This window comes from Musca vetustissima, unplaced genomic scaffold, assembly GCF_032173495.1.
Source record: "Musca vetustissima isolate MV318-11 ecotype Yass unplaced genomic scaffold, APGP_CSIRO_Mvet_v1 utg22789, whole genome shotgun sequence".
Lineage (NCBI taxonomy): Eukaryota > Metazoa > Arthropoda > Insecta > Diptera > Muscidae > Musca > Musca vetustissima.
Genome location: NW_026888449.1, coordinates 86096 through 99483, shown reverse-complemented (window position 1 = coordinate 99483; position 13388 = coordinate 86096). Strand labels below are relative to the sequence as shown.

Genomic DNA, 13388 nt, shown 5'->3' with positions numbered 1-13388 from the left:
GAGGTCCAAACCCACATGCAGGGCATGTGTTTGGAACCGCGCTGTCAATTCGGGCCCAATACGAATTGAGGCGGCTGCACCATCCTGATCTTAGTTGGGCTAAAACCACTCTCGTTTGTCTAGGCAGCTCACGTTCTTCTGCTGCTATAGGTGGTGGGTGGACTCCAAGTACAGCATTCACACGGTATTGGTCCATTGCCTGGGTCACTGCTTCCGTATGAATGTTGGTAATTCCTGCTCGATAAGCCTCATGATCTAGGGGTTCTCTTTTATACCGTTGGACCTCTCTCTCTAGATCATGTAGGTCTCTCCTTACGTGCCAGGTGGGGGAATTCTATCCATAAGATTATGACATGGATGATTCCTGCGATAACACCCAAGCAGGTACTGCATCGACAACATCCTATTGTGCCGATGTACGGGTAAGACCATAGCCTCCTCATGTAAATGGTCCACTGGCGTCATAAGGAGGCACCCTGTCGCAGTTCTCAGGGCGGCATTCTGGCAGGTTTGTATGTTCTTCCACTGCGTATCGCTTACATTCGCATACTACACTGGCGCCGCATAGCTTACCACCGACCGACCTATTGCTTTGTAAGAGGTCAACAAGGTCTCTTTATCAGCACCCCAAGAGCTGCCGGCAAGCGACTTGAGGACCTTGTTCCTACTTCTCATCTTATCGCAAATAGCGGTGGCTTGCGCTGACGACTTAAATAAGCTATCGGACGTTACTCCCAAAATTTTTGGGTAATTAGTGGTCGGAATTATTACACCATCGACCATGACGTTCAGAGGGAGCTTCATTTCAGCCGTCCATGTGGTGAACAGAGTGGCTGAGGATTTGGCGGCGGATATCTTCATATTCCTCAGATGGAACAACTGTACTGATAATTTAGTGCAGTACTCCGGTATCGGAGATTGATTTTGATGATCCACGGTAATCCAGGCATTATCTAGAGCCGGAAAAAAGTCTTTACCAAATGACGATCTGGCCCGAATGATGCAAAGGATTCGGGCATCACAGTCATGGCTCAGTGATTGAGGAATTTTCTCTGGAGAAGCTAATGAGCCAGACGTGAGACGGATGATTCCGGAATCATAGAAAATTCTCCTGCTTCAGAGTTTGACTGTGATGACTCACGACACTGCAGGCATTAAAAAGTCTTCTCCAAATGGCGATATTCGTCAGATAGACTGAGAATTCAGGCAGTAGAGGCCGATTCTGCATTGTGAATAATGCAGAATCTTAACCTAAAGTGCAACGAATGACTGTGATACCTCAGTCATGGCCCAGAGGTATAGGATTCTCGCTGGAGCAGCTAATGAATCAGGTGTGGGACTGATGATACTCCTACGCCGGAAAAAATCTTCACTAAATGCGTCAAAGAATTTAGACAACAGAGGTCGAAGATTCGCAATGCAGAACCTAAAGCGTCACGAATGATGCGAAGGATTTGGGTATCACAGTCATGGCTCAGAGGAAATTCCCTTGCTTCAGAGGTTGATTGTGATGAGTCACGGCTTTATTTAGGCCGGCATAACATTTATGATCCAGAAGTAGAGGATTCTCGCTGGATAAGCTAATGAATCAGAATCTACTGATGATTTAGGCAATACTCCGGCTTCAGACTCTCTTCAGGAATCTCATTACCTAGATTCCTAAAAAGTCTGCACGAAATAATGATCTCCGCAGAGAAGATGAGAAATCAAATATTAGAGGTCGAAGATTTGCGATGATGATTCAAGGAACCTCAGGCATTACCAAGAGTCGTATGAAGTCTTTACAAAAAGGAGATCTTCGACAGTTCTAAAATTCGCGATGCAGAACCTAAAGTGCCAGAAATTAAGTGAAGGGTTCAGGCAAGTAAAGGATCCAGAAGTAGAGGATTCTCGCAGGAAAAGCTAAAGTATCAGTGGTGAGACTGACGATTCAGGCATAACAGGCAATACTTTGGTTTTAGAGACCGATGGGGAAGATTCACTGCACCATAGGCATTGCCAAGAGTAGTAAGAAGTCTGTACAAAAGTAGGATTAGTGATGTAGATCCTAAAGTGACAATAATGAAGTGAATGATTCAGACATCGCATTCATCATACGGATGTAGAGAATTCTTCCTGTAGAAGCTAATGAATCAGGTGTGAAACAGATAATTCCGGTATCACAGGCAATACTCTGACTTTATAGGCTGATGATGATTATTCGCGGCACCGCAGGCATCACCTAAAGTCGTCTTTACAAACCGACGATCTACGTTAGAGCGTTTAAGAAGCAGTCAAAAATTCGCGGTGCAGAAGCAAAAATGTCAGCAATGAAGCGAAAGGTTCAGGCATACCAGTCATAACCCAGAGGTATAGGATTTTCCCTGTAGAACCCAATGAATCAGTTGTCCGACTGATGAGTTTGGCATCGCTGGCAAACCTGGGGATTTTGAGGTTGATGATTCACCATAGGGATTATCTAGAATCCTAAACGGATTCGTATGGTGAATCCGTATGGTGACTGCTGAGGTTCAAGATTCGTTATGCAGAACCTAAAGTGTCAGGAAAAAAGTGAAGGATTCAGGCATCACGGTCATAGCCCATAGAGACCGATAATTTGTCAGACATGCAGCGAATTCATCACTCGAAGTGATGAAGGACGGAATTCCCCAATGAGTTACAGTTGATAGTTGATAAAAGCCACCTTCAGTGAACGTTGTAGAACCTAGCGGGTGGTCCAAATAGAGTGGCAGCTAGCTAGTGAATCCTCCCAAGTAGAGTGTCCTCATTTTAACCGATGTATATGTTTGGGACTCAGCTCGAAGTGATGAGGGACGGAATTTTCCAGTGAGTTTCAACAGTGCACCAGCGTAATTTTGAGTTGACAAAAACGCGTTCTCGTGAGCGTTGTAAAAGCTAGTGAATTCTCCCAAGTAGAGTGTCCCCATTTTAATCGATATATATGTTTGGAGCTCAGATCAAAGTGAAGGAGGACGGAGTTTCCCAGGTCACCAGAGTAGTGAGTTCCAGTGAGCGTTCTAAAACCTAGTGTCTCATGTAGAATGACAACATTTGAACCGATGTCTATATATGAGGTTCAGCACGAAGTCAAGGAGGACGGATTTTTGCAGGGAGTTTCCTTCGAGACAGAATAGTGAGCGTTGTAAATCTTAATGGGTTGTCTAGGGTTGAGGAAAATCTTTGTATCAACTTCTACATTAGAGACTAAACTCGAAGTAAAGGAGGGCGGAATTTCTCAATGTGTATCCAGAGATTATCAGAGGTAGAGTAATGAATTGTAAAAAGTGATTGTGCTAAAACCTAGTGAGTGGTCTCAAGTAGAGTGACAATTTTTGGAGACTATGCTCGAAGTGAAGTAGGACGGAATTTCTCAGAAGCAATCAGGGGCAGATTAGTGGCTGGTCTCAAAAACCACTTTCATTGATCGTTTTGTCCCCAAACAGAGTGTCCCCATTTGAATCGATGCATATGTTTGGGACTTAGCTCAAAGTGAAGGAGAATGGAATTTCCTAATGAGTTTACACAGTCCACCAGGGGCAGAGTTGTCAAATGTACCATCCCGTGAGCGTAGTAAATCCCAGAGAATTGTCCCTAGTAGAAGTCCCCATTTTAATCTATGTACATATATATTTAGGACTCAGTTCGAAGTGAAGGAGGGTGGATTGTCCCAGGCCAACAGAGGCAGAGTAGTGAGGTCTTATGAGTTAATATCAGTGAACCTTGTTAAATTTTGTGTCTCAAGTAGAATGACAACATTTTAACCGATGGCTACGGATGACGGAATTTCCTAGTGAGTTTCTACAGTTCACCAGGGGCAGAGAAAAGAGTTGTCAGTAACTAATTTAGTGATTTGTCCCTAGTAGAGTGTCCCCATTTTAATCGATGTATATATTTAGGACTCTGCTCGAAGTGAAGGAGGTCGGATTTTCCCGGGCCATCAGAGGTAAATAGTATCTTGACAGCTCGAAGAAGTAAGACGGAATTTCCCAATGAGTTTTCGTAGTCCACCAGGGGTAGAGATAAGAGTAAGTAATCCAGTGAACGTTGAAAACCCTAGTGGGGTATCCGCATTTGAACCAATGAATATGTTCGCCCCGAAGTGAAGGAATACAATATTTTCCCAAATCGCCTGAGGCAGTGTAGTGAGTTCACAAAAGCCAGTTCCGGTGAGCGTTCTCGTGTCTCATGTAGAATGACAATATTTGAATCGATGTCCGATATTTGACATTCAGCTCGAAGTCAAAGAAGACGGTATTTCCGAGTGACCTCAAAATTAATGCTTATATATCCATTAATATTCGAAAAGCTTATAAGTCAGCCACTTCGAGTCTCACGATTCAGGCCTGAGAGCCAGTGTCTTGGAACTGTACACAGAGGCTCTTATTTAAATGGCGGAACACATTAATTGAAAAAAAAAAAACACATCTCGGGTATCACTTAAGTATGATAAAGGGGCCATAATTTTAAATACAAATAATTAAAAATAAATGAATACAACAAAAACAAGAGACAAAATCATACAAAACATGTGTGGCACGTGGTGATGTTGTAGTCGGAATGTGTGACACGCATATTAACACATGTCTGCTCACTTAGCATAAATTGAAGAGAAAGAGACAGCCGCACAAAAAAACCGGTGGCTTCTTAAAATTCCAGGATTTGCTGCTGCTGGTGGGGGTAGTATTAGGGGGCCATGTGTTTTCCTCCGATCCACAAGTGGAGTGCATTGTAAATTGTACACCAACACCACCAACTACATCTGAAATCATAAAAAGACGGGTCATCGAACAGAAAGTGAAACACATGTTTTATTTATTTGTGCATCAAACCAGCCTCGGCCCAGGCCAGCACAGCCCAGCCAACGGCTGATGCTGATGGCAGGCCGCCTAACAAAAAACAAAAGCTGATGGCAATGCTAAACTACAACTGATGAAGTGGAGGATGGTGGTGTCGGTGGCGGAGATACTCACTCCATTCATATAGACACATTCCAACTGCAAGAATGTTGTTGCCTATATGGAAAAAACACCCAGATGGATATTTTTTATGAAAGTTGAGATTTGTTTATGGAAGGAAATGAGGTCTTCTTAGAGCTATCAGCAGCCGCCACACAACAGCGCGGCATCATCAGTTGGCGGCAAATAGAGACGCCTTTCTTCTACTCGATTGGTTGTAAACGTCAAATGTTTTATGATGATGATGATGAGGAGGTTTTGTTTTCTATTTCTCTCTCTATTTTTATTTTTATGAATGAAATGCAAAAAAAAAAAAAAAAGACCGACATACTGCCAACCTAAATACCAACAATGGAAATTTATTAACATCTATGTAAATATTTGAACATTCATATGGTGGAGATAAAAAAATATATATGTATTTGTTGTTTATAGAGACTTATTTAGAGGCAGGGGATGGATAAGGGCAGTTATACCGGAGACAGAAGTGGAGGAAATTGTCATTAAAATTATTCTCAGATGGGTCAGACCTCAATAGACTTCAGATCTTAGCGGAGGACATATTTATAAACTAGTAAGCAGATAATACGAGGTGAGATGAAAAAAAACTGCAATCAACTTCAGACTACTGCCATTTTGAAGCCACTCCGTCCGTCCGACAGCTGTTAAAATTATTCCTCCAGTGTCAGCTCATTATATTGTTTACAATCGTACAAAAGCATTTTGGTGAGAATTTTCCAGAAAAATAGTTTATTTATTTTATTTATTTATCGATATAAATCTAGCACAGTGAGAATAATAAAATTCTTATGAAGTGGTGCTAGTGGTACATTGAATATTTCAAGAGTATATTATGAATAAAGATAATAACAAAATATGTTTATTGTTCATTTTATATAAGATATTCTTGTAATTCATGTTTGAAACGCAGGATGTTGCTTATAACCTGTATATTAGGTGGAAGATTATTCCAAAGACGAACAGTTGGTATGAAAAATTGTTTTTCCGATTTGGAAGTTTTAAATTTTAATTGTATTATTTTCTTGCCTCTATTAGATCTGGCAAATTGTATTCTTTTTATTAAGTAAGATGGTTCCTTGTTTATTATAATTTTATGAAGAAATACGAGAGCTCTATATTTAAGGTAGTTTTCAAATGTCATGTTGAAAATCTTATAGGCAAGCTCAGAAATTCGATCACTACGTTTTTTATTAAATATATATCTTGCAATGTTATTAAACGTAACTTTAAGCTTGCGTTGGTCAGCATGATCACAGTTGTAAAAAACTTCGGAGCCATATAAAAGAGTCGGAACAAGGTATGATTTTGCAAGTAACATGCGTATTTCCATGGTTGTAGAGGTATGAACTGCCCAGAGGTTTCGTAACATTCCATGTACTTTTCCTGCTGTTATATTAATGTGAGTCGACCATGACAGCGTTTCATTAAATACCACTCCTAGGTTAGAAGCGAAGCTAACGTATTCAATTGTAGATTTATTAATTTTTAAGGCATTTTTTTGAGTTTGTTGTTTGTTTCTACATATGTGTATGCATTTTGACTTAAGGGGGTTTATTCCTAGCCTGTTGTTTTCAGCCCAATTAGATATGTTTCTCAAATCATCATTAATTAAATTTATCGTAAATTGCAAATTTCTTGTGTTCGATCCTAGATATAATTGAACATCATCAGCATATATATGTAATTTGCAATGTGTCAGTGACTCCGGTAGATCGTTGATGTAAATGCAAAATAATAGAGGGCCCAAAACCGATCCTTGGGGAACACCGTGTTTTACAGGCAACTGCGAAGAGAACATATTGTTGTGAAAAACTGCTTGTGATCGGTTGCTCAAGTATGAATTAATAAGACGGCATGCAGAGGCAGAGAAGTTAAAACATTTTTGGAGTTTCAGTAATAGAATGTTATGGTTTACGGTGTCAAATGCCTTGCTGTGATCTAGAGGGCAGTAACACAGCTTCTGTTCTTCCTAAATCCAGACTGATGTTCAGTAAGCATGTTATTTTTAGTGAGATATTCATTGATTTGCTTGTACATCAAGGTTTCCAATACCTTGGATATTAAAGGCAATATTGCTATAGGACGATATTCATGGTTAGCTTTGGGAATTGGGATAATTTTCGCTTGTTTCCATGCACCAGGGAAGGTAGATTTAACAAAAATGGTTTTTAATATATATATTATGTAGGGTAGAATTTTTGGTAAGATTAATCTTAGTAGCTTCGGATTGATACCATCCATACCCTCAGCATTCGATTTAATTTCCTTGAATGTTGAAAGAACTTCAGTGTGTTCGACACATCTGAAGGAAAATTCATTTTCATTATGAACAATATTCAAGCGTGAGTAAAAATTCTCGGAAATGACGGCCAAGTTTGGACCAACGAATTTTAGATTTAACTCTTCAACGTCGATATCATTATTTGAATGGGATCTAAATTTGTTTCCAATGCCGATTTCTCGTATTTTCTTCCATTTACATTTGCTGCTTAATGCTGTTGAAAATTTGTATTTGTAGTAAATAGATTTAGCCTTTTGTATACAGCTTGTTACTTCACGTCTAAAAGATTTGAATTGTTCATAGAGCTCTGGTGTTTTGTATTTTTTCCATCGTTTGTAGCTATAATCTCTTTTATATATAATAACTTTGATATGATTATTAAACCATGGTTTCTCTTCATTCTTCGGTGAAAATGTTTTTAAGGGCACACATTCATCCAAAATAAGATAACATTTTTCTTGGAGAAACATTACTTGGTCATTTGCATTTGTCATGGCATAAATTTCATCCCAATAAATACTGAATAAGAGGTAATTTAAAAGGTTATAATTTGTTTTGCTAAAATCGCGATATGAAATGGTTTCATTTGTGATGATGACATCAATATCATAAACCATGTAAAGAAGGTCGTGTTTAGAAAACACTGGAGCTGATAGCTGATCATACAGTAGAATTTTTGATAATTGGTTAGAAAAAATAATGTCGATTAGGCTATTCGAACTAGTATGAAAATGAGTAGGATTTGTGGTGTTAACTGGATATAAGTCGATCATTTGAAACTCATCGGCTAACATATTTTCGAGCAGAATATTGCTGTTAAAATCGCCGCAAATAATAATATCATTGTATGCAACTGAAATATTTTGTAAGTCTGAAAGCAGTTCAGTAACTTCTGAATGTTTATTCGGTCTGTAAACGCAGACAATAAGACATTTTTGAGACATTTTTAGATTTAACTCCATGATGATATATTCATTCGGGCTCGAACTTTTAGATTTCGATATAACTTTACATTTAATGATCGCGTATCTTTTGCTTTACAGCAAAAGATACGCGATCCGCACGGAACAATGTATAGCCAGGTATATTATAGATGCTGTCTTGTACTTCGCAATGAAACCATGTTTCAGAGATACAAATGACGTCAACTCCCGAGGAAACGAAGAGTTGTTGAAATTCATCTAGTTTATTATTAAGACTTTGAGCGTTAATATGTACCAATTTGAGTCCATTTCGTTGTTTGGTGAGAACCCTTATCATGTTGAAGAGTGCGTCTTTGGAATTATATCTAGTATCACAGATCATATATCACAGTTAAAAAAGCAAGTTATTCGTGATGTAATTCAAGCGTGATAGTGTGATTTCTTGATATTTGGCTGCAAAACCCACAAGTGACTATCGTTAGAGCACTCCAGCATTTAAATGTGAATTGTGTCTCGTACCATAGCTCGTTACCGTGATACTGGTAGCGTAGCCCGACGTCAAGGAAGTGGACGGAAGAAAGCAGCAACATCAACAGAAATGATTCGAAAAGTAAAGAAGCGACTTGATCGAAACCCGCGTCGCAGTGACCGAAAAAAATTCGGCAAATATTGAAAAATGAGTTCGGGGTAAAGCCATTGAAATTCCAAAAACTGCAAGAACGTACACTTACAACAGAAAGAAAGTGGACTCAAAAGAGCTAAAGAGTTGCTTCGCTTGGTCCGATGAGAAAACATTCGTTGCCCAGCGGTTTGTAAACAAACAAAATGCTCGAGTTTACTTGCCAAAGAGGTCAGCTGAAAATGTGCACCATCGGCGGTTGGCCACCAGAACTCAAGCGCCGGCCATGGTGATGGTGTGGGCCGCCATAACAGCCGATTGTCGCTATCCGCTGGTATTAATCGACCGTGGCATTAGAATGAATGCCGAATATTATCGCGAAAATATTCTGGAGGGTATATTAAAGCCTTTTGGCCGCAGACCTTGGACATTCCAACAGGTCTCAGCTCCATCGCACTCGGCACGCGCAACCCAGCGCACAATGACCCCCCAACAATTCCGGATACCAATCCGTTGGACTATTGTGTCTGGAGTATTTTGGAAAGCAAGGTTGGCACTAAAAAATAGCAAATTGGCGATCACCCATGAGCAATATTTGGGCAGCGTGTGATAGTTTCATTGGCCGTTTGAAGGCCATAATTCGTGCCAAAGGTGACCAATTCGAACAAATCTAAACTTATTCTAAAATTTGATGGTATTACCGACATTTTTTCATTCAATAAAAATTAAAAATTATGCCGTTTAACTTTCTTGCAGTTTTTTTTTTATCTCAACCTGTATAGCCGACCCGCAACTGTAAAATATCTTCTGTACTCGAAAAAATTGATTTCTTCCACAGGGAATATTGAAAAACATACATTGGCAGAAGCTCCATATTTTTTCATCAAAGGCTGAGGATTTAAATTTTATGTGGAAACAAGTCCGTAAAATAATCAGAAAATTTCTTCTTATTGTCCATATTTGAGGAATCATTGTTCTACACATGGTTGAGGTTTTTTATCTAGTTCATCAAATAAAAAGTTCATCAAGTCAAAGTCTTGGGAAATTGAAAAAAAATTATAAAACAACCTCCCAGAACTCAAAAAACCAACCTTCAATATGTGTCGAATCTACCTCTAAAAGCCTAGGAGCTGATGCGAAACCCTGACAGGCTAAAAAAATTACCTCAATACTCAGAAACTACTTTCCATTAGTTTCCTATTTCCTGAGAAGCCGGATATACACAAAATTTCCGAAAAGACATGTGACTCCTTAGCGGAAGACCATACCAGATGAATTGATTGGAGACTCAGCTCGAAGTGAAGGAGTACAGAATGACCCAGTGGGTATTCACCGTCCTCTTAAGGCAGAGAAACAAGTTTGAATCCCGATGCCTACCTTTGAGACTCAGCTCAAAGTGAAGGAGAACGAAATTTCCTAGTGAGTTTTCCAATGAGACCTTCAGAGGCGGTAGATAAGTGAATTATCAAAATCCATATCCAGTGAGCGTTTTAAATCCTAGTGAGTTATCCAAAGTAGAGTGATAACATTTGAAACGAATTGTACGTTTGGGACTCAGCTCGAAGCCAGGCCAGCAGAGGCAGAGAAAAAAGGCTTCGAATGAGCCTTGTTAAACCTTGGGCGTTGTTCGAATAAAAGACTCAGCTCAAAGTAATGGATAAGCGAATTCGCCAGTTAGTTACCACAGATTGCTGGAGACAGAGAGAGAGAGAGTAGTGACTTGACCAAATCCACTTCCTCTGAGTTGTAAAACTCAGAGATTTGTCCCAAGTAGAGTGACAAAATTTGATGTCTACATTTGAAACTCAGCTCGTCGCAGTAAATGAGGGCGGAATTTCCCAGTGAGTTGCCATAATCCTCACCACCAGGGTCAAATTAGTGATTTGCCAAAGGCCACTTCCGGTGAATGTTTTAAAACTTAGTCGGTTGCCACAAGTAGAGCGACAATATTGGAACCTTAGGACTCTTCGCATTGAAGGAGGTAAAAGTTTTCTAGTAAGTTTCCAAAACCCACCCGAAGAGGAGAAAAGTGTTGTCAGAAGTCCCCTTTCGTGATCGATCGTTGTAGACGTTAAGATGGTGGAAGGAATCTCCCAGTGAGTTTCTAGAGTCAATCTCTGGATGTCAACACAAGCCTGGAGAGGCATACGGACCTTCTCCACCTTATACAGGAAACCGGCTCCTTTTGCCTTAGTCAGGAGAGTATTCCGATTCCGATTTTCCAAGCCATATTCTAGTTTCACAGGTGTGTGTGTAGTTGGGTATTTCGGATTTTCAGAATATAGACGACATTTTCGCAAGAAAATTGTATATGGACGGCCTCTTTTTTCAAGTATCTCTTCGTATACGATACTTCGAAGTTCCTAGGCCTTTCTTGTACACCAATTTCTGATTCTATGGGGTAAAGAATCTTTCTGTTGAATATAAAAATGCCGAATAGGAGCATATTCATTCCAACCAAAGTGACTGCATTTTGCCTCGAACCGTTCGATCTTAATGTGGATTTTTCTATTATTCCTCTCTATCCTCCTCTAAAAAATAATTTTCTTTTTAAATAAAATTTATAATTTATATTTTTTCTCTTCTTCCTTTTCAGATTTTTTTTAATACAACGGAAATGTGATGAATAATATATAAACAAAAACGAAAATTGTACACAAATTGTAATTATTTCTGACAAAGAAAAGCAGAAGAAAACTTTTTGTGGAAAAAAATCCTACCCTGCATGCGTATCTTCCGAACTGATTTCCAGAGAAAAAAATAAAATATTTGAGTCTATGAATAAACAAAATATTCCAAGAATTCCTGTAAGCAAAAGCTAGAACAAAAAAATGTGTGCTCCTTACCCTTTCTTCCCGGTCGTCTTCGTCGTCGGGTTCTCATCTCTCCCGTTGGTTTGTGATACATTGTCATTGCCGTAATGACATTTGGAGAATTACAACCCAGCTATGTCTGTCATGGCCATAAGAAATTCTGCACACAAGCAAACGGTAAATGCGAAGCAGCAGTCGGCAGTCAGCAACAATAAATATACCTGCAACCTACAGTAATCATAATAATCGGTTTTTGAAAATCCAGCAACAGCAGCAGTAGGGTCTGCCCAACAGAAGTTGCTAGAAGTTCCGACATCATCATCATCATCATCATGAATGCGATATCTGGAAATTATTCGGGCAACAATAATATGAATGCCACAACGACAATGACAACAACTCCTGCCTCAGCTTCATCTCAGGCAGTGACGAATTCTCAGCCCGTTGAAGATTTCTATCAGACCGTACAGAAAAATCCAAATAAACAACAACAACTCCAGCAGCAGCAACATCAGCTACATAATAACTATTATCAGCCACCTCCTGCCGTGGGCAATTCTCAGCAACATCATCAGCAGCCGCAGCAGCCACAGTACAACACTCAACATGCAACCGCAACGGGTTTGGCCACATTTAACGGAAATTCAAATTTAGAAAATCCCATTGTAACCAATGGTGGTGGTGCTGGTCAGAACAACAACCTAATCCACAACTCAAATTATAACAACGGTAATTCAAATCAGCAGCCACCTCCCCTGCCGCCCGCCAACAAAATAGGCAACCATCAAGCTGCAGCCGCAACCTCTACATCCTCCTCATCATCTCCGGTTGTTGGTCTGAATGCCATTGGCAAAACGGATGCAATTTCTTCCTCTTCATCGTTGTCATCATCGAATAGTCTACTTAGTGGTCCTGCTGGCCTTACTTCCGGCTTTGCCAAGAAACAACAGCAGCAGCAACAATTACATGCTTCCCGAGAGGATGTTACCAATGTTGGAAATGGTGGTGGTGCTGGTGCTTCTCCGGCTGGCGCTAATAGCCAATCTTCAACTTTAATGAATGCCAATAATAATAATCAATATCAGCAGCAGCAACAACAACAACTGCCACAATACCAGCAGCAGCAACAGTCCCATCTACCGCCTCAAACTTCTCATCATCACCAGCATCCTCCTCAACAGCCCTCAATGGCTAATGGAATTGGGAATAATACCAGCAGCAGCTCAAATAGTCAACATAATCTCAACAGCATTCTGAAGGGCAGCAAAGGTAAGTTTGCGGAATTTTAGAGACGACATTTACACACAGTCGCTGAATAGAAGTTGAAAAGTATAGAAGTATAGATTTCGAAGTTGTCCCTGGAAATATTTGAATTATATATTCCACCCATCCACAAAATTTATAAACCGAATAAAAAACTATTGTTCGAACGACATGAATTACAGGTTCCAGGATATTTCAATTGATCCTCTATGTTTTCTGCATAATTCTGAATCATGGCGTAACTAAACCTCCATATCAGAGGAGAGATAGTCCCTTGATCTTGGGGATACTCCAGGTTAATGTTGAGAACTTTATCTTCAGATACTGATAAAGAACTCAAGTAGGAATTTGTTTCAAGGTTTCGGATCCGTATGGCTTTCTGAGCTTATCAGACTCTATCTAAGTAGGATAATACTTAGTTGGCATATGACAACGATTGTTCCATAAGCGGAGCTTAAAAAGACTTCCAGGTGCGTCGGTCCTGTGCGCATCTCATCCAAGATGTTGTCTTCT

The 13388-nt window shown here is 39.8% G+C and overlaps 1 protein-coding gene across 1 annotated transcript; it reads left to right on the top strand.

Annotated features, from left to right (window-relative positions):
• Positions 1-11944: 11944 nt before the first annotated feature.
• Positions 11945-12881, top strand: LOC133336315 (homeobox protein 4-like; the record flags this gene model as incomplete). Its single annotated transcript, XM_061544605.1, has 2 exons — positions 11945-12673; positions 12731-12881. Coding segments are annotated over exons 1-2 (880 nt in total), but the record flags the coding sequence as incomplete, so codon positions are not given.
• Between the last annotated feature and the right edge of the window lie 507 nt (positions 12882-13388).